Below are 21,528 nucleotides of genomic sequence, written 5' to 3'. Positions count from 1 at the left end.
TCCCTCCATCTTTCTCCATCTCTCTCCCCCTCTCTCTCTCTCCCTCTCTCTCTCTCTCTCTCTCTCTCTCTCTCTCTCTCTCTCTCTCTCTCTATCTCTCTCTGTACCCCTCTATCCATCTCTCTCTCCATATCTCTCTCTCTCTCTCTCCATCACTATCTCTCTCTTTCTCTCTCCCTCTTTCTCTCTCTCCCTCTCTCTGTCCTTTGTCAGGGTAAATTTACAACCCAGTCCTGCCAGATCTCAGGATTGCTAAATTGAATACTAAATCTAACCTGTCTTGGACCAGCAGCCTACTTTTAATTGACAAGGGGTTTCTTATCAACAAAATAAAAGTTATTACATTTTCAGCTGACAAAACTGTACTATTAAAGTTTAGACAATGTATTTACGCTTAATGTTTTATGCTTTATATATCTATAAAGGAAAATGTGATTACACAAGATAACACATCAACATCTAGTTTATGTGAAAATGTAGTTTGCTGGGTAAAATGTTGCAGAACGGGTGAACGCAGAAGTAGAAAACCATTATCAGAGATTCTGTTGTTGGCGTTTGCTTTTGAGCACCAATTTAGGACGGAATTATACTGATGTGTTTAAAAGAGGACTGGATTGGAAACACTGGTGTGTGTGTTTGTATCTGTCTACGTGCGACACACTGTGTGTTCGTGTGAGTGTGAATACACTCGGTGACATACCATTGACTGTAGTAAATAAAGATGGGTGGGTAGCATGGCTGTTGTTCTGTCTTGCAAACAGTCTGAATGTCATAAATCACCTTTTGATGTATCTAATCAGCCAAGTCCTGCTGCAGTCAGGCATTTGCCTTTAGAGGAAGAACCATGTTCTAGACCACGCCTCGCCTCCCCACGCTGCACAGCATCGGGACACGCAGAGAGAGGGAGGGAAAGTAGGAGAGTAGAAAAAACAGGGGGGGACAACAGAGCAGAACCACACGTTATTTTTCTCCTTAACATGGCCATGTGCCAGACATTCTCTGGGGGAGGTAACCCCCCCCACAAAAAAAAATGAATTGGAGAGAATCTGGACACCGCTTTTTTGCACTGGTCATTAAGTGTGAGGCTCAGAAACAAAGGAGAATGAGAGCGTCTCGATCTCTGTTTCACTCCCCCTCTCTCCTTCCCCCTCTCTCTTTTCTCTCTTTTCTTCATGACCAGGGGCCGAGGAAGAAAAAGCCAATGTGTTAGAAAGTGATAGGGAGCAGATCATTATATACCAGCTATCATGTAGACTCCATAGATTGATAGGTTGAGTACATTATTGTTTTCCTGTAGATAATGATCTCTTGAGAAAGCCTTAATATAATTACACTTACGTTATGGATAAGAATTCAATTCCATAGTGTGTGCTTTAAAATGGCTGCATGCATTTGATAGATTGGTGGAGCTCCCCACTTATCCCTGTGTAAAATAGTTAGAGACATTCCATTTTGTCCATGTTCAAGGTGACATGGGAGGGAGGGAGGGAGGGAGGGAGGGGCCCCAATTGGCAAATGAGGTGCTAGGGTTTGACATGGCTCAAACACACACAAATATGAACAAAAACACTTACAGTACATCCACACGCAATCACAGACACACAACACGCAGACCAGCCCTGCAGAGCCATCCCAGACCGGCTGAGGGAGAAATGATGACCTTTTCCAGGCTGCAGAGAATTCCTCAGATGATCTCTCTCACATTCTGCACTTTTTTCTCTCCCTCTCATTGTTTCTTTCTTTCCCTCCCTCTGTCACTTTTCTTGACAGGCCAATATTTCAGACTGCAGATTACATATGAAGTGAGCGGAAGGCTTCCTTAACACAACCAAATGAAAATGCGAAATGAACTAACAGGAGGAATTGATATGCACCGAATACAAATACCGGGCAGAGAATAATATGAAATACAAAACGTTTTTTCGTTTCTTTTGTGCATCTACCGTGAAGAGTTGGATTTGCAAGAGTGAGACTCCCAATATTGCCTTGACTGACCAGACAAGAGAGGGAGAGAGGGGGATAGAGAGAGAAAGAGAAGCGTAGTGGGGTGCTACTTCTGTTTCTTTGTGATGTGCGGAGTGGGTGAATTGCAGTGACAGAGTATAGCCACGCACACACGCACACACACACACGCACACACACACGCACACACGCACACACACACACACACACACACACACACACACACACACACACACACACACACACACACACACACACACACACACACACACACACACACACACACACACACACACACACACACATTATGGCTGTATCTAAGGATGAAGGTAATTAAACACTTCTCAGTTGGCCGCAGCGTCTGCTAAATACAACCATATCTCTCAGCATTGAGCCGCAGCCATGTAAACCACCTCCCCACCTCCAGCCGTGACCAGGAAACACCTTGGATATTCAGCATGATGTGCTTGAGTGTGTGTGTGTGTGTGTGTGTGTGTGTGTGTGTGTGTGTGTGTGTGTGTGTGTGTGTGCGTGCGTGTGTGTGTGTGTGTGTGTGTGTGTGTGTGTGCGTGTGTGTGTGTGTGTGGAGGAAGAGGGGGGCTAGAAGCATGTGGTCTAATGAAGTGTATAATATTACCATAACATTGAATGTATGTCTTGCTGTGATTATGAGGCTGGTTTAATTTTCTCTCCGTTTTTTCCATGTCTTTGGGGCAGAATGACTCAATGTATAGGAATGACAATTAGGAGTCTGATACAATAGGTCTACACTACTAGCCCAACAGCCAATGTCTGTCACAACATATTTGTAATCACCATACGTGATTACAGCTGCACCATCGAGAGCGTCCTGCCTGGTTGCATCTCTGCCTTGTTTGACAACTGCTCAGCCTCCCACTGCAAGGCACTACAGAGGGTAATGCATAGGGCCCAGTACATCACTGGGGCCAAGCTTCCTGCCATCCAGAGCCTCTATACCAGGCGGTGTCAGAGGAAGGCCCTAAAAATTGTACAATACAAATTGCCAAAGACTCCAGCCACCCTAGTCATAGACTGTTCTCTCTACTCCCGCACGGCAAGTGGTACCAGAGCGCCAAGTCTAGGTCCAAGAGGCTTCTAAACAGCTTCTACCCCCAAGCCATAAGACTGCTGAACATCTAATTAAATGGCTACCCAGACTATTTCTTATTCGTATTTTTTAAACTGCATTGTTGGTTAGGGGCTTGTAAGTAAGCATTTCACTGTAAGGTCTACACTTGTTGTATTCGGCGCATGTGACTAATACAATTTGATTTGATTTGATTTGACATGTCATATACATTTTAATTTGATACAATGTAATTTTTTTAATTAATTCAAAATTTTCTTTGACTTCATCCATTGATTTTACTTATAATATATATATATAAATATATATATATATATATATTTGTTTTATTTTTTATAACAGAGCTACAACATAATTTAAATATTTTGCTCTGTTCTGTCTTGTGTTTTAGGAGTGAACTCTCTGTCTAAAGAGTCTCCTGGATCCAACGCTGTGGGAAAATGTTCCATGCTCCTAGAGAGACAGAATGACAGCCCGCCCAAAAGGCCCAAGTCTGCAGAGGGGAAGACCAGCGCTAGTGAGCAGGTATGCTAAGCTAACCACTAATGATCCATGATAAACCAACACGGAAAGCTATCTTTAACCATTTAGCAGGTATGCTAACCTAACCGCTAATGCTCCATAATAAAAACCCAGTCAAAGCTAACTCCAACCCATTCCAGTTAGCAGGTATTCTAAGAGCTATTCTAAGATGTCTCAGAGGATAATGTGCTGTCAACAGATCTAAAATAGTTAACCCCAAATGCAGTCCCCACTGACAGAACACTTAAACATCCCCTATAGAACATTCTCACTCCTTTGTCGACCTGCATCCAATAGGCAAGGCTAAAGCCCTCTCCCAGTCCCACTCACTTTGCATTTCTTTAGAAGGTATGTGTTTTTAAATTAGATTATGAAGTATTAGCTTGTCTTGTGGAGGGCCCTGAGTGGAAGGAGGCCTGCGTCATTTCAGAAATGGATTACATTAAGGCAGGGGGCTGGGGGCAGTCATTTTAGGAGTACTTCCTGTAATGAGGGCTAGGCGGGAGATGAGGAGGCGACACACCTTTGTCATCTCTAATCTCCTGATTAGAAATCCCCTCCAATCATATTTCCCACTAATAAAATTGCACGAGTTGAGGGGCTTAAGTGCATTTAAAGGAAACGAGGTTGATCTACATTTTGTGTGTAAAGGTAAAGTGAGATGGGAGCAGAGGGGGCGGAAGGGGAGGGAGAGCAGGGTCCCAATTTGTTTAGCTGAGGGGATATTCAGGTCATGTTTCATGTTTTATCCTCTTCGGGGAGCTCTGTCATCTAGTTTTCTTAGTGCTGTTAAAAGTTACGTCATATTTTTACGTGTTTGGGTTTGGAATGTTGGAAAGCTGTCTCACTAAGACCAATAGTGAAAGGAAAAGCACATTTGCTCTCGAGTAATTCTAGTTTTGAAGTAAAAATACAGAGGTGATGAAGACTGGTAAAACCACAGACACACTTTGTTCTTGTCCATCTCTAATCTTTTACTTTCCCACTAATAACCATAGCAAGCTTTGTCACATCTCTCCCAGCAGCTGCAGCAGTGCCCCTACTGTAACTACAGGAGTAAAGACGCCAACAGGTTACAGCTCCACGTGGTATCCCAGCATTCCATGCAGCAGCCGGTGATCTGCTGCCCACTGTGCCAGGACGTCCTCAGCAACAAGATCCACCTGCAGCTCCACCTCACACACCTGCACAGCGTGGCTCCAGACTGCGTCGACAAACTACTCATGACTGTATGTGGAAAGACTACATAACTTTACAAAATGTTGGCAGAAAAAACTGTTTAGAGTACAGACAACTTCTCATATTCAGATGACTATCTATTTAATGTTGTGCTGATTGCTGGTGAGAAAAATGCTGAGAAAATGTTTAATTTGCTTCTAATGGCATTGCACATACAGTACATTTTCCTCAAGGTTTAAAAGTTTTCTAAAGAGTTTTTTAATCCTTTTTAAGATCCGTGACATGACAAATTGAAAAATGTGTCCAGTGCTCCCTACAGTCCCTTATTAACTAGCTCTGGGCAGTGCTGTCACTGTGCAGTCCTATAAAACATTTCCCATGCATTTATCCCACTCTCCCGAGAATATGTCATAAACTTGACGGTTGTCGTCCTCAGGGAAAAGCTAATTCCGCTTTCTGAAAATTGTCTATTTTTATTGGCAAGAGGCAAGCTGAAAAGTACACTTGCTCAACATGTTTTTAATATTTAATACTAAACTCCTTAATTACTGCACTATTACATTTTATAATATGATTTTATTACGATGCATGTTGCATTTAGGGATAAGTTATTAAGATCATTAAATTGTTTTTGTTGTCTGACTTTGATAGGTGGCTGGGCCTGATGTGATGGTGCCCAATAGCATGATGTATCCTTCACCTGGACAAGACAACGCTTTGTCTCTGATGGAAGCTTCTGCAACCCTCTCTGAGACGTCTGGAAAGCCCACAGGTATGCAGAGCATGTTTACCACTGTTACAATACTCCTGCCGGTATTGAATGTAATATTCTGAGTTTGTTTGGAAATGAAATATCCTTGGGTTGTAGAAGGGCCCTGCTACACAAATGGAACAAAATATTACTTATATTAACCAGACATGGTTTACGTTTCCAGAGTTGGTAATCAATGCATTTGTACAATGTCTTTTGTTCATAAATTTCATTCTATTTTCATTCTCCTTTCTCAGGGAACAGATCCAACGACCAGATGAACAGCACAGGCCAAGACAAAAGTGAAGTAGACCTTCTACGAGAGGAACTCAAACCCCCCAAGGAGGGGTCTGAAGCTCCAGACTGGAAGACGTCTGGTGGGGTTGGGCAGGAACGAAAGAGTCCTGACTCCCTCCAGGATCATCTGAACGACCTCCAGAGACGCCAGCAGCAACAGCTCTCAGTCTCCGACCGCCACATCTACAAATACCGCTGCAACCACTGCAGCCTGGCCTTCAAGACCATGCAGAAGCTGCAGATACATTCCCAGTACCATGCCATCCGGGCGGCCACCATGTGCAGCCTCTGCCAACGCAGCTTCCGGACATTCTTGGCGCTCCGGAAGCACCTAGAGAACGGACATCCGGAGCTGAGCGAAGCCGAGGTCCAACAGCTCTGCGGCAGCCTGCCGTTAAACGGAGACTTCGTCCCCGAGAGCGAGGCCAGGGCCTATGAGGAGGCACAGCAGGCCTTTGAACAGGAAATGGATAAAGATGATGAGCTGGACCTGGAAGAAAAGGCCAGCTCAACAGGAAGTGACAGTAGCTTGTTGCTAGATGACATGGGAGCTGAAACAAAGCGAACCCTCCCATTTAGAAAAGGCCCCAACTTCACCATGGAGAAGTTCCTGGACCCGTCCCGGCCATACAAGTGCACGGTGTGCAAGGAGTCCTTCACCCAGAAGAACATCCTTCTGGTCCATTACAACTCCGTCTCTCACCTGCACAAGCTGAAGAAAGTTCTCCAGGAGGCCTCCAGCCCGGTTTCCCCTGAGACCAACAACAATGCCGACAACAAACCATTCAAATGCAATATCTGCAACGTCGCCTACAGCCAAAGCTCAACCCTAGAGATCCACATGAGGTCTGTGCTGCATCATACCAAAGTCAGAACTGCCAGAACCGAGACAAGCAGCAGCAGTACAGGGATTGGGAACACTAGTGGCATGGCTCCATCCAGCATCCCAGTCCCAACCGGACAAGGCAACAATGCCAACTCAGAAACTGCTAGAAGTGTGACGCCATTGGTTAACAAAGAAAACACTGTAGATGCCAAAGAAGCCAACAACAGCAACAATGCAAAGCACACTACTGATTATGTCTCTGCACAGCAAAGCCATCAGAATGCTCAGTCCCAAGCTCAACTACAGATGCAGCTCCAACACGAGCTCCAGCAGCAGGCTGCCTTTTTCCAGCCCCAATTCCTCAACCCGGCTTTTTACCCCCAGTTCGGCATGACCCCAGAGGCTCTGCTTCAGTTCCAGCAGCCACAGTTCCTGTTCCCCTTCTACATCCCAGGGGCAGAATTCAACCTGAGCCCAGAGCTGGCTCTTCACTCAGCCGCCGCCTTCGGGATGCCGGGCTTGACTGGTTCTTTCCTGGAAGACCTGAAGCAGCAGATGCAGCAGCAACACCAGCTACAGCAGGCTCAGGCTCAACAGCAGCAACAACAGCAGCAGCAGCAGCAGCAGCAGCAGCAGCAGCAGCAACAACAAGCATCCCAGTTGCAGCTCCAGCAGCAAAAAAAACAGCAACCGCAGAGCCACAAGCCCAAAATGGAGCCCAATGCTGTGTCAGTGTCTGACATACATATGTCCAGAGAGTCAGAGGAGCATCTGGAAAAACAGGAGAGCAAAGCCAAGATGGAGAATGGAGCGGATGGAGTCAGTGAGGGAGGAAAGGACAAAAAAGACAAAAAGTCCAAGTTTCCTGAGCCGCTGATTCCTCCTCCACGTATCGTGTCAGGAGCCAGAGGAAATGCAGCCAAGGCCCTTCTGGAGAACTTTGGATTTGAGCTGGTCATCCAGTACAACGAGAACAGGCAGAAAAAACTGAAGAAAAACAAAGAAGGAGAAGAACAAAAACAACAACCACAACAACAACTGGAGATCAATAACGAAAAGCTGGAATGTGGGATGTGTGGAAAGCTCTTCTCCAACATGCTCATTCTCAAAAGCCACCAAGAGCACATCCATGGACAGTTCTTTCCTTATGGAGAGCTGGAGAAGTTTGCCCAGCAGTACCGAGAGGCCTACGACAAGCTCTACCCCATCAACCCCCCTTCCCCTGAGACTCCCCCACCACTGCCTCCCCTTCCTCCTCCCTCACCAGTCCCAGTGACCACCCAGCAGCCTCCCTGCACCTCCATGAACAAGCCCCAGATCAAGGCCCCATCCCCTGCCCCAAACCAGGCTCCACAGACCCAGCCACCACCCCCACCTCCCCCTCCTCCACCACCCTCCGCATCCCCACAGCTGCAGCCTTCCATCCCACTAGATTTCTCCCTCTTCCCCCCTCTGTTGATGCAGTCCATCCAGCACCAAGGGCTACACCCTCAACTCACCCTGCAGCTGCCTACAATGGACTCCCTGTCCTCGGATCTCACCCAGCTTTGTCAGCAGCAGCTAGGTCTCGATCCAAACTTCCTGAGGCAGTCACAGTTCAAGCGCCCTCGAACCCGCATCACGGACGACCAGCTGAAGGTCCTCAGAGCGCACTTTGACATCAACAACTCGCCCACTGAGGAGCAGATTCAGGAGATGGCTGATATGTCCAGCCTCCCCCAGAAAGTCATCAAGCACTGGTTCCGTAACACCCTCTTCAAAGAGAGGCAGCGAAACAAAGACTCTCCTTACAACTTCAACATTCCACCTATTACCACGATGGAGGATATTAGGCTGGAGTCCCAGTACAGTACACTGGAGTACTACAGGACTGATGCCACCATGAACAAACGGTCCTCCAGGACAAGGTTCACTGACTACCAACTGAGGGTCCTACAGGACTTCTTCGACACAAATGCTTACCCGAAAGATGATGAGATTGAGCAGCTGTCCACCGTGCTCAACCTGCCGTCAAGGGTCATCGTGGTGTGGTTCCAAAACGCCCGCCAGAAGGCCCGGAAGAGCTATGAGAACCAGGCAGATGCTAAAGACAATGAGAAGAAAGAACTGACGAATGAGCGCTACATCCGCACCAGCAATATGCAGTACGAGTGCAAGAAATGTAGTGGGGTGTTCCCACGAATCTTCGACCTGATCACCCACCAGAAGAAAACGTGCTACAAGGACGAGGATGAGGAAGGGAATGAGGACAACCAGTCTGAGGAGTACATGGATATAGGAGAACCATGCCCAGCCAAGCACCCTGAGTCATCCAAGCATCACCATGGAACAGCCACTAGCTCAGGCTCCAGTTCCCCTCTGATGCCCTCCCCTCACTCCAACCTGGAAAAGACATCCCCCAAGCCTGAACCGCCCGCTGAGCCCAAGCCTAAAGAGCCAGAGCCTGCCCCTTCTCCAGTTATGATAAAGTCTCTACCGGACCCCAGACCCTCCAAGGCCTCCACCCCTCATCCACCCCCCAGAAGACCCCCAGATGTCCAGACCCCACTCCCAGCCTCAGTCAGCCACCATCCCCTCCAGCCCCCTCTCTCTGGCCCTCTCCTCCCTCACCAACAGCCTCTCTCCCCAGATGCTCCAATACCAGTGTGACCAGTGCAAGATAGCCTTCCCAAGCATTGAGCTATGGCAGGAGCACCAACATATGCATTTCCTGGCAGCCCAGAACCAGTTCCTCCATTCCCAGTTCCTGGAAAGGCCCATGGACATGCCCTATCTGATCTTCGACCCCAATAACCCTCTGATGACTAGCCAGCTTCTGTCTGGAGGACTCCAGATGCCAACTCAAAGCGGCTCTGGTTTGTCCTCAGGTCCCGGCTCTGGCTCCATGAAGAGAAAACTAGATGAGAAAGAGGATGGATCCAATGAAAAAGATAACGGAATCATGACGGAAGAACAGCACAGAGATAAACGTCTCAGAACCACCATCACCCCAGAACAACTAGAGATCCTCTATGACAAATACTTGCTGGACTCCAACCCCACGAGGAAGATGCTGGATCACATCGCCCGTGAGGTCGGCCTGAAGAAGAGAGTGGTGCAGGTGTGGTTTCAGAACACACGTGCCCGAGAGAGAAAGGGACAGTTCAGAGCATTGGGGGCCTCCCAATCACATAAGAAATGTCCTTTTTGCCGGGCGCTGTTCAAGGCCAAGTCAGCTTTGGACAGCCATATCCGCTCTAGACACTGGCATGAAGCCAAACAGGCAGGGTTTAGTCTGCCCAATAGCCCAATGATGAACCAAGATGATGGAGGTGAGAGCCCGCACAAGTACAACTTCTTTGAATTCCCGCAGCTGCCCACCAAGACTGAGCCGAATGAGTACGAGCTGCCCTCAGCTTCCTCAACGCCTGTCAAACAATCTGAGGCACAGAAAAAAAACTTAATGAGCCCTTCATCCTTAAAAGCAGAACACTGTGATGAATCTGAAGGGCTTAACATTAATTCTGCAGAGGGCTCATCCTACGACATCAACAACAAAATGGACTTTGACGAGACCTCGTCCATCAACACAGCCATAAGTGACGCCACCACTGGAGATGAGGGCAACAACAATGAGCTGGAGAGCCTCATGGCCAATGGAGGGGACAAGCTGGCGTGCGACAGCAAGTGCAACCTTGCCCAGAGCTCAGACGGTGGCGACGACCGCTTCCCCTTCAGCATGGTGAGCCCCTCCCTCAGCTACTCCGGCAAGGACGGAGACTCCTGCTCCTACTCTTACTCCTACTACAGCTCCAGAGATGACGACATGGACGACAACAACGACCAGAGCGAGACCTCCAGCCTGACCGACCCCAGCTCCCCCAGCCCCTTCGGAAACCCCTTCAGGTCTGGGAAGGGCAGTGGCAGTGGGGAGAGACCAGGCCACAAGCGCTTCAGGACTCAGATGAGCAACCTTCAGCTGAAAGTCCTCAAGGCCTGTTTCAGTGACTACCGCACCCCCACCATGCAGGAGTGTGAGATGCTGGGCAGTGAGATGGGCCTCCCCAAGCGTGTGGTACAGGTGTGGTTCCAGAACGCACGCGCCAAGGAAAAGAAGTTCAAAATCAATATTGGAAAGCCATTCATGATCAGTCAAGGCGGGCCGGACGGGCCCCGGCCGGAGTGTACTTTGTGTAATGTGAAGTACACTGCCCGGATGTCCATCCGCGACCACATCTTCTCCAAACAGCACATCGCTAAAGTGCAGGAGACCCTGGTCAACCAGGTGGACAGAGAGAAGGACTACCTAGCACCCACCACGGTCCGCCAGCTGATGGCTCAGCAGGAGATGGATCGTCTGAAGAAGGCTGGGAGCGACGGGCTCAGCAATCTGGCTGCCCAGCAGCTTCAGACTGCAGTGAACCACAACAATGCACTTCATGGCCTCAGCCTGCCCTCAGGCTATCCCGGGATCTCCGGCCTCCCACCGGTACTACTTCCTGGGGTCACCGGGCCATCCTCACTTCCTATTTACCCACCCAACACACCTGGTGAGTTACTATGACACACAGAGAACACACAGATAATAGTAATTTTATATAACTTTTATGATCATTTTTTGTCTATGCTTTACATGCCCAAAATACTCTTTCTCTGCAGTATTTTCTCTTCATGCCATCACAGTGTTGTTGTTGTTGGTAGAGATATTTTACCAAACGTTGTACATTGTGTAAAATACACTTTAATGCATGATCTCAACGTTCAGTGCAGAACTTCTACATAATATAATGGTTCTTTTTTTTTAAGCAAATACATTTTATCATTGTGGAATTCATTTCCCCTCCTCTCCTTTGATGTGGGTTTGGTATATTTATAATATCCTCATGTTGGTATATATCATGAAGCGCATGTGACAGTTTAACAAATATTACAATTATGAAGTCGATCATAACTGCATATATCTCCATAATGTATTACTGAACAATATTTACATAGTAATATTAGGGTGAATATAAATTTAAACATATTTGAATATCATTTATACCACTATATTTCAGCTTTAGCATCTCCCGGTGCTGGCATGCTTGGATTCCCGAACCCAGCCACCCCCTCTCCTGCCATGTCTCTGAGCACTACCCCAAACAAGAATCTTCTGCAGACTCCTCCTCCTCCTCCACCTCTTCCTCCTGTTTCCTCTACCCCTCTGACTTCAACCAACCACATTGAGCAGCACAGCAAATACCAAGAAAGAGAGAGCAACAACAACAGCAGCAGCAGCAAGAAACCAGCGGAGAAGCCGCACCACCAGAAGAAGGCCAAGGAAAGAGAAGTGGAGAACGGCGGCCGTCTACAGACCCCCAACGTCAGCAACAACAAAAAGAGGGAGAAGCCGTCTCCAGCCTCGGGCAAACCAGGACGTGAGGGTCATCTGGATGCCGCTCAACTACAGGCTCTTCAGAATGCCCTGACCGGCGCAGCAGACCCAAGCTCCTTCCTGGGAGGCCAGTTCCTGCCTTACTTCCTCCCGGGCTTCGCCAACAGCTTTTCGCCACAGATTCTTGGAGGGATGCAGGCGGGGGGATACTTCCCTCCGTTCGGCGGGATGGAGAACCTGTTCCCCTATGGACCTGCCGCCATCCCACAGGCCGCCATGGCGGGCATGAATCCCACCGCCCTCCTGCAGCAGTATCAGCAGTACCAGCTGTCCCTCCAGGATTCCCTGCAGAAGCAGCAACAGCAGCAGCAGCACCAAAAACATATTGAGCAACAAAAACAGCATCATAAACAGCCGAAGCAGAAGCCAGCCCCTGTGAAGGCGTCGTCACCAAGCCCCAAGTCTTTCAAACCAAAACTATCTATGGGAACTAAGGATGACACCAACAACAACAAATGCTCTTTGACGGAAAGCACAAAAGAACTGCCAACAGAAACCAAAAGAACCACAGACTTCCCTGACGATTTCATCATTCCGTCTGTCAAGCACCAGTTCATATGCAGGAAGTGCCAGATGGTATTCGCTGATGAGGACTCTGCAGTGCATCACCAGAAGTCTTTCTGCTACTTCGGAAACCCTTTTCCAGACCCACAGGAGACAGTTCTTAGAAAGGCAGTGAGTAAGTACAGGTGCATCGCCTGTAACGTGGTGGTCAACGGGAATGAAGCACTTGGCCAACACCTCCAGTTGAGCTTGCACAAAGAGAAAACAATCAAACAAGCAATGAGAAATGCCAAAGAGCATGCTAGATTATTACCTCACTCTGTCTGCACCCCTACTCCTGTCAAGACCACATCTACCTCGCAGTCTGCAGCTCCTCCTTCTAATAACACCTTTCCCCATCTCTCTCGCTTGGCCATTAAGTCCTGGCCAGATATCTTTTTCCAGGCCACTGCCCGGAAAGCTGCTTCCTCCTCCTCCTCCTCCTCCCTGTCTGCGTCTCCTATTCCTCCCCTTTCCTTGCCTCTGATGGTTACCTCAACGTCCTGCAGCAGCGTCTCAGGGGTTCCCACCTCCCTACCCAATGAGAGTTGTTCAGATGAGTCTGACAACGAGCTGAGACAGAAGCTGGATGACTTAGATAAGGTGTTGGAGGCCAAGGCTAAGTCGACCTCCGGCCTAGATGCAGGCTTCAGCAGTATCAGAATGGATATGTTCAGTGTGTAGGAGGTGTAAAACAGGATCCCTTGCTTTAAAATCAAAATGAAAAAACAAGACTTTTAAACTGCAGTTCCAAAGTTTCTCTAACCCAAAAAATTACAGTACCAAATGATTGACTCAGGATTGTTTTTCCCATATTGATATGCTGGCAAGATATTGATTGATTTTTGTTATGGACAGAACTGTTGCAGATGCTTGACTGAGCTTATATTGTATACAAAAACACGGAGTAGGAAAAGATCTCTCAGGCTCCCCCGTGGAGCTTGTTTCAAGCCAAAAACTCACGATAGCAAATTGCACCTCAGCTGGATTGTTTTCCAAATGCTAGCATGTACTGTATGGGACGACGATCCAGAAAAACCCTCAATGAGAACCTCTGTTAGTCTAGATAGCTGGTGTAATTCAGTAGCTTTAAATTCTCAGGTCAGAACATAACATTTCTCATTTGTTAAAGCAGCAACGAGCCTGGGTACACTTGGCTTTTAACCAAAACATGTCAAGCTTTATCAGACGCATTTCCTTGATGTGTGTAGAGTACCAAGAGAGACAATATTACTGTTACAATGGACAACGTGCATATCCTTTTAGTTTTCACCCTACAAAGACAGTATGGTTTTGCCACAGAGGGAATTTTAGAATGGTGAAGTACGATTCCCCTTTGTTTTCCAGTTTGTATGACAACAAACTGAGTCTATATCCGACCCCTTTTTCTCTTGTAGAATATACTAATCTGTGCCAACTCTTACCTTCTCTCTTTTACCTCTGCTCACACCCTTTTCTGAAGAGGTAATATCTCTAGTTTTATACACTCTTGATTATTAATTATGTGAATAAGACTTTTTTTCATTTGTGAATTGCTGTACGGTACCTTGCTTATTTCTGGACTATAGTGCACTTATTTTGTTTTTGTCTGTTTTTTATTATTATTATTTTGGTAGACCCATGTGTTAATTTAATAGATGTTTTTGTGTTTGTATGTTTGTTTGTTTGTTTTAATTATTATTTTGCGTACGATTGCAGCAGCATTTTGGTTTGTTAGAGGATTGACGCCTAACAACCCAGTGACCGATTTAACAATTGGTGCATCCATGAAAGTAGTACTGTATACTTGAAACTGTTAGAGTACAAATTCGGTCAAAATGTTTTTGTTTTTTTTAAGAAAAGGTATGATATTTGCATAAGCAAATATGCTGCTTTACAAAGGGGGACTACAGCATGTATTTTATATTATGACATGTTTTCCCCTGTGCTTGTAGGACTGATAACAGTGTTACACCTATACACTGCCATTTACTGCATAGGTCTTCGTCCTCGCATTCATTTTCTGGGCACTTCAGTTGATCTATCATGAAAAATCAACACTAATTATTTAGTCATTTATGCATTACAAAGTATTACCATATAACATGTTGCTGCTACTGTGTAATGTTTAAAAAAAAGAATAATTTGCTCCCCACAAATTGTCCAACAGGCTGAATGCTGACCCGCGGATCACTTTGCTTTGCTGTTTTTACATTTCATTCTGTTTTTAGTTTGTTTGTCTTGTTTTATTTTGCAGTAGAACTTAAAGAATGTGAAAGCTGTTAAAGGGTGTTACGTTGTTATGAATCACTTTTTCAGTTTGGTAAGGTAAGCTGACGTGATTCATTCCAAAGTAACAAGAGGCTATTTGTATGAAAGGAAAAGGCTGGTGAACAAAGAGAGCTAAGCTGTTGTATATATTCGTAGTTGGCTGTGCATGGTACAGATGTATTAATATGAAGAAATGCAAAAATGTATTGCTTTTGGTATTTCCTATTCTGAGATGAACAAGTAGCATGTAATGCAACTGTTTGACAGGTTAAAATCAAATCATGCTTAGTTATTGTTTCAAATGATAAAATCAAGTAACATTTCCTCTTGCGTTTTATTATTGTACAGGTGTTTTAGTGTTTTCATTCAAAGTTGAAACGCAAAATTTCACAGTTTCTAATGATCTTTTTTTGTGCGAAACATAAATGTTTCTTATTTGGATTTTTAGTATTTTAACATTTACTTTGATCCTGAAGACACTTTTACAATGTTGTTTCATAAGAGATGTCCTGGGCTCCCTATAGGTCCGATCCTGCCATTGTACAAACACCAACGACTGTCCTGATCCCAAAAGCTTTCCCAACCTGTCTTCTTGCCTTTCCCCTCAATGTGGCTAAAGCATTGCCAGACTGAACTGTCAGCTAGCATCACGTGCTAAGATGTTAGCAGCAAACACAATGCTTTCCACACCAAAGGACAGGTAGAAGCTAACAAACCAACAACCAAAAGGATGGTACGATAATGTAACGAACTGTACATAAATGTTACAACTGCACAGCAGCCAAAAGAAAAAGTATTTTTTTCTTCTTGGATGGATTGTGTCACGCTAAAGAGAGGACAGCCTTCAAAAGGTTGATATTGGGATTGTCTTCTTCTGGATGTCAAAAGGGAATTTCACGGCGCAGTCATATCCTACACAATATGTATTCTGTCCTGGTTACATAGGAAATGCATCCTGAGGGTTTACTAAGAAGAAGCCCCTATGGCTAAAACTTTAAATAAACTAAACCAAAAATGTTATTGATGTTTTATATATAGAGAGTAGTCTCATTAGTTTTTGTTAATGTAATGTTTGAGGTCTCAACTGTACCGTCACACGGTAATAACATGGTTTTGAAACATTTGTTTTCATTTTTTTTTTTTGTCACAGACCTGTTGTCATAGTTGAAATGACGTTTATTGTAGATGGTATTTGAACAACTTCTGGAAATAGTTCATCAAGTATGTTTGTTGCTCATTGTTGTGATACATTAAAAACTGTATCTGCAAACCAGTTTTGTCCGTCATCAAAAGTATTTTATTATTTTGGCATCACTAATGTATTGAATCTGCTTCACTTTACGTAAACATGATCAGAAGGCCATGTGATCATAAATGGCAAACATCATACACCTATTTCATGTAATGTATATTGATTCGGGAATGCGGTTACTTTTCTAGTTTTACAGAATTATTGAATAAGGTATGTTGATTTCTCTTTATTAGCACAGCATTCATTTCCCTGTGTATATTCTTACAGCATTATCGAGATCTTCCCTAGCTAGCAGCTTCACTTACTTGAACATGCTGGTCATTTAGGCACTGCTACATTTTGGCATTGTTGCACTACAACTATTGACTAATCTCTCTGAAATAGTTTTTATTTTTTTTAAAGTTTACCCCTTTTCCTCCCCAATTTCGTAGTGTCCAATTGTTGTAGTAGCTACTATCTTGTCTCATCGCTACACCTCCCGTATGGGCTCGGGAGAAACGAAGGTTGAAAGTCATGCGTCCTCCGATCACAACCCAACCTAGCTGCACTGCTTCTTAACACAGCGCTCATCCAACCCGGAAGCCAGCCGCACCAATGTGTCAGAGGAAACACCGTGCACCTGGCAACCTTGGTTAGCGCGCACTGCGCCCGGTCCGCCACAGGAGTCGCTGGTGTGCGATGAGACAAGGACATCCCTACCGACCAAGCCCTCCCTAACCCGGACGACGCTAAGCCAATTGTGCGTCGCCCAACGGACCTCCCGGTCGCGATCGGTTACGACAGAGCCTGGGCGCGAACCCAGGGTCTCTGATGGCCCAGCTGGCGCTGCAGTACAGCGCCCTTAACCGCTGCGCCACCCGGGAGGCCAATGAAATCGGCATAAACTTGCATTACTTTCGGAAGGAGAACATTGCTATCTGACGTGTTATTCCGTTTTAATCTGGATTTAACCAGATTGCTAAATTATCTTCTGAAGGCTAATCTGGATGGGGATTTCAGATGGTATTGTCATTAGCTCCAGATGTTGATGTCCCGGTAGTAGTAGTTGAGACCAATGAGAGCGAGAGAGAGACATCTGACTTTGAATAGGCTGCAGAAAATGGATTTCCCCCTGGATAATGCAACGTTTGGGAGAGACATGGATTAGACAGAGGTGATGCATCCATCTCTCCACGAGCCTAGTTTAATTAGACTGAAAGAGTGAAAACAGCCCAGGCTTCACACTCACTAAATGCTACAGACACACACACACTTCACATTGGTTTACTGTGGTATATCACAGACTTTACACACAGGTACTGTGCACACACACACACACACACTAAATACAGGAATCAGTATTCTAACCATGGGGATTTAATGACGGAGGGCTGAAAATCCAATCACATCCATTGCCAGATCATCAGCACCAGTATTGGGCTTTCTGAAGGACGAGGGAGAACAACAACAATGACTCATTTCAAATCAAATCAAACTTTATTTGTCACATGCGTCATATACAACAGGTGTAGGTAGACCTTACAGTAAAACCCTTACTTAAAAGCCCTTAATGAACCAACAATACAGTTTTAAGAAAAAACTGTGTTAAGAAAGTATTTACTAAAATTGTCATAATTTAAAAAAATAAATAATATTAAGATAAATAGAAAAATAACAAATAATTAAGGAGCAATAATATCATAACAGTAGCGAGGCTATATCCAGGGGCTACCGGTACAGAGTCAATGCGAGGGGGTACAGGTTAGTCGAGGTAATTGAGGTAATATGTCAAATCAAATGTAATTAGTCCCACGCGCCGCATTACGACAGGTACAGACAGGTACAGTGAAACGCTTACTTACGAGCCCCTAACCAACAATTTATACAGGGGGGGCCAGTACAGTCAATGTGCGGGGGGGCACCGGTTAGTTGAGGTAGTATGTACAGTCGTGGCCAAAAGATTTGAGAATGACAAATATTCATTTCCACAAAGTTTGCTGCTTCAGTGTCTTTAGATATTTTTGTCAGATATTACTATGGAATACTGAAGTATAATTACAAGCATTTAATAAGTGTCAAAGGCTTTTATTGACAATTACATGAAGTTGATGCAAAGAGTCAATATTTGCAGTGTTGACCCTTCTTTTTCAAGACCTCTGCAATCCGCCCTGGCATGCTGTCAATTCACTTCTGGGCAACATCCTGACTGATGGCAGCCCATTCTTGCATAATCAATGCTTGGAGTTTGTCAGAATTGGTGGGTTTTTGTTTGTCCACCCGCCTCTTGAGGATTGACCACAAGTTCTCAGTGGGATTAAGGTCTGGGGAGTTTCCTGGCCATGTACCCAAAATATTGATGTTTTGTTCCCCGAGCCACTTAGTTATCACTTTTGCCTTATGGCAAGGTAATCTATCATGATGGAAAAGGCATTGTTCGTCACCAAACTGTTCCTGGATGTTTGGGAGAAGTTGCTCTCTGAGGATGTGTTAGTGAGCCCACTCCCTTGGCTGAGAAGCAAAAATGAATGGTCTCAGGATGCTTTACTGTTGGTATGACACAGGACTGATGGTAGCGCTCACCTTGTCTTCTCCGGACAAGCTTTTTTCCGGATGCCCCAAACAATCGGAAAGGGGATTCATCAGAGAAAATGACTTTACCCCAGTCCTCAGCAGTCCAATCCCTGTACCTTTTGCACAATATCAGTCTGTCCCTGATGTTTTTCCTGGAGAGAAGTGGCTTCTTTGCTGCCCTTCTTGACACCAGGCCATCCTCCAAAAGTCTTCACCTCACTGTGCGTGCAGATGCACTCACACCTGCCTGCTGCCATTCCTGAGCAAGCTGGTGGTGCCCCGATCCCGCAGCTGAATCAACTTTAGGAGACGGTCCTGGCGTTTGCTGGACCTTCTTGGGCGCCCTGAAGCCTTCTACACAACAATTGAATCACTCTGGCAGTGGTGTGGGGAGGGGGGACAATGCAAATAGTCTGTTCAGTAGACTTATGGCTTCGGGGTAGAAGCTGTTTAGAAGCCTTATGGACCTAGACTTGGCACTTCGGTACCGCTTGCCGTGTGGTAGCAGAGAGAACAGTCAATGACTAGGATGCCTGAAGTCTTAAACTATTTTTAGGGCCTTCCTCTGACACCGCCTGGTATAGAGGTCCTGGATGGCAGGAAGCTTGGCCCCAGTGATGTACTGGGTCATTCACACTACCCTTTGTTGTGCCTTGCGGTCGGAGGCCGAGCAGTAGCCATACCAGGCAGTGATGCAACCAACCAGGCTCTCGATGGTGCAGCTGTAGAACATTTTGAGGATCTGAGGACCCATGCCCAATCTTTTCAGTCTCCTTAGGGGGAATAGGTTTTGTCATGTCTTGGTGTGCTTGGACTTTGCTAGTTTGTTAGTGATGTGGACAACAAGGAACTTGAAGCTCTCAACCTGCTTAAATGCAGCCCCGTCGATGAGAATGGGAGCATGCTCGGTCCACTTCTTCCTGTAGTCTACAATCCTCTTCTTTGTCTCTAACACTTTGAGGGAGATGTTGTTGTCCTGGCACCACGGCCAGGTTTCTGACCTACTCCCTTTAGGCTGTCTCGTTGTTGTCGGTGATCAGGCCTACCACTCTTGTGTCATCGGCAAATTGAATGATGGTGTTGGAGTTGTGCCTGGCCGTGCAGTCATGAGTGAACAGGGAGTACAGGAGGGGGCTTAGCACGCACCCCTGAGGCCTCCCTGTGTTGAGGATCAGTGTGGTGGATGTCCAGGATCCAGTTGCAGAGGGAGGAGACTAGTCCCAGGGTCCTTAGCTTACTGATGAGCTTTGAGGGCACTATGCTTTTGAACGCTGAGCTGTAGTCAATGAATAGCATTCTCACATAGGTGTTCCTTTTGTCCAGGTGGGAATGGGCAGTGTGGAGTGCAATAGAGATTGCATCATCTGTGGATCTGTTGGGGTGGTATGCAAATTTGAGTGGGTCTAGAGTTTATGGGATGATGGTGTTGATGTGAGACATGACCAGGCTTTCAAAGCACTTCATGGCTACGGACTTGAGTGCTACAGGTTGGTAGTCATTTAGGCAGGTTACCTTAGTGTTCTTGGGCACAGGCACTATGGTGGTCTGCTTAAAACATGTTGGTTTTACAGACTCGGACAGGGAGAGGTTGAAAGTGTCAGTGAAGACACTTGCCAGTTGGTCAGCGCACACGTGCTGGTAATCTGTCTGGCAACTGCGGCCTTGTGAATTTTGACCTGTCTAAATGTCTTAGTCACATCGGCTGCGGAGAGCATGATCACACAGTCTTCCAGTACAGCTGATGCTCTCATGCATGTTTCAGTGTTATTTGCCTCAGTGTTATTTGAAGCGAGCATAGAAGTAGTTTAGCTCATCTGGTAGGCTCATTTCACTTGGCAGCTCTCGGCTGTGCTTCCTTTTGTAGTCTGTAATAGTTTACCAGCCCTGCCGCATCTGACGAGCATCAGAGCCGGTGTAGTATGACTCAATCTTAGTCCTGTATTGACGCTTTGCCTGTTTGATGGTTCGTCAGTGGGCATTGCGGGATTTCTTATAAGCCTCCTGGTTAAAGTCCCACTCCTTGAAAGTGGCAGCTCTAGCCTTTAGCTCAGTGCTGCCTGTAATTCATGGCTTCTGGTTGGGGTATGTACGTACGGTCACTGTGGGCACGTCGTCGTCAATGCACTTATTGATGAAGCCAATGACTGATGTGGTGTACTCCTCAAGGCCATTGGAGGAATCCCGGAACATATTCCAGTCTGTGCTAGCAAAACAGTCCTGTAGCTTAGCATCTGCTTTACTTGACCACTTTTTTATTGATCTAGTCACTTTTGCTTCGTGCTTTAATTTGTACATGTAGGTAGAGGTAAAGTGACTATGCATGGACAATAAACAGAGAGTAGCAGTGGAGTAAAAATGGGGGGTGGAGACAATGCAAATTGTCTGGGTAGCCATTTGATTTGGTGTTCAGGAGTCTTATGGCTTGGGGGTGGAAGCTGTTAAGATGCCTTCCTGGAGTCTGGCAATTTGTTGGGCCTTCCTCTGACACTGCCTGGTATAGATGTCCTGGATGGAAGGAAGCTTGACCCTGAACACCAAATCAAATCAAACCCAGTAATGTACTGGGCCGTACGCACTACCCTCTGTAGGGCTGTACGCACTACCCTCTCATGAATGCTTCAGTATTGCTTGCCTCGAAGAGACCATTAGAAGTAATCTAGCTCGTTTGGTAGGCTCGTGTCACTGTGCAGCTCACGGCTGTGCTTCCCATTGTAGTCTGTAATAGTTAGCAGGCCCTGCCACATCCAAGGATACACATGATCAATTATATTACATGGCAACCCTATCAGGGTTAAAGGGTTATGAGGTTTGGGTTTAAAAGGGACGATCACAGACTGTAAGGTTGCCTGAGTGTTATTTCATTATCTGTCTGACA

General features: G+C 46.0%; 1 protein-coding gene across 1 annotated transcript in view; it reads left to right on the top strand.

Annotated features, from left to right (window-relative positions):
* LOC112227470 (zinc finger homeobox protein 4) overlaps window positions 1–16,124 on the top strand; it is a 200,088-nt gene extending 183,964 nt beyond the window's left edge. The window contains 6 exon segments of the mRNA XM_042308748.1: window positions 3,462–3,595; window positions 4,618–4,821; window positions 5,423–5,543; window positions 5,780–9,170; window positions 9,172–11,174; window positions 11,682–16,124. Of these exon segments, the coding sequence (XP_042164682.1) occupies window positions 3,462–3,595; window positions 4,618–4,821; window positions 5,423–5,543; window positions 5,780–9,170; window positions 9,172–11,174; window positions 11,682–13,285 (7,457 nt within the window). The 3' untranslated portion in view covers window positions 13,286–16,124.
* Window positions 16,125–21,528: the final 5,404 nt, after the last annotated feature.

The sequence above is a fragment of the Oncorhynchus tshawytscha genome, linkage group LG29 (genome assembly GCF_018296145.1).
Source record: "Oncorhynchus tshawytscha isolate Ot180627B linkage group LG29, Otsh_v2.0, whole genome shotgun sequence".
NCBI classification, from domain to species: Eukaryota; Metazoa; Chordata; class Actinopteri; order Salmoniformes; family Salmonidae; genus Oncorhynchus; species Oncorhynchus tshawytscha.
Note: the sequence above shows the minus strand (reverse complement) of the source record. Positions and strands in the feature narration are given on the sequence as shown.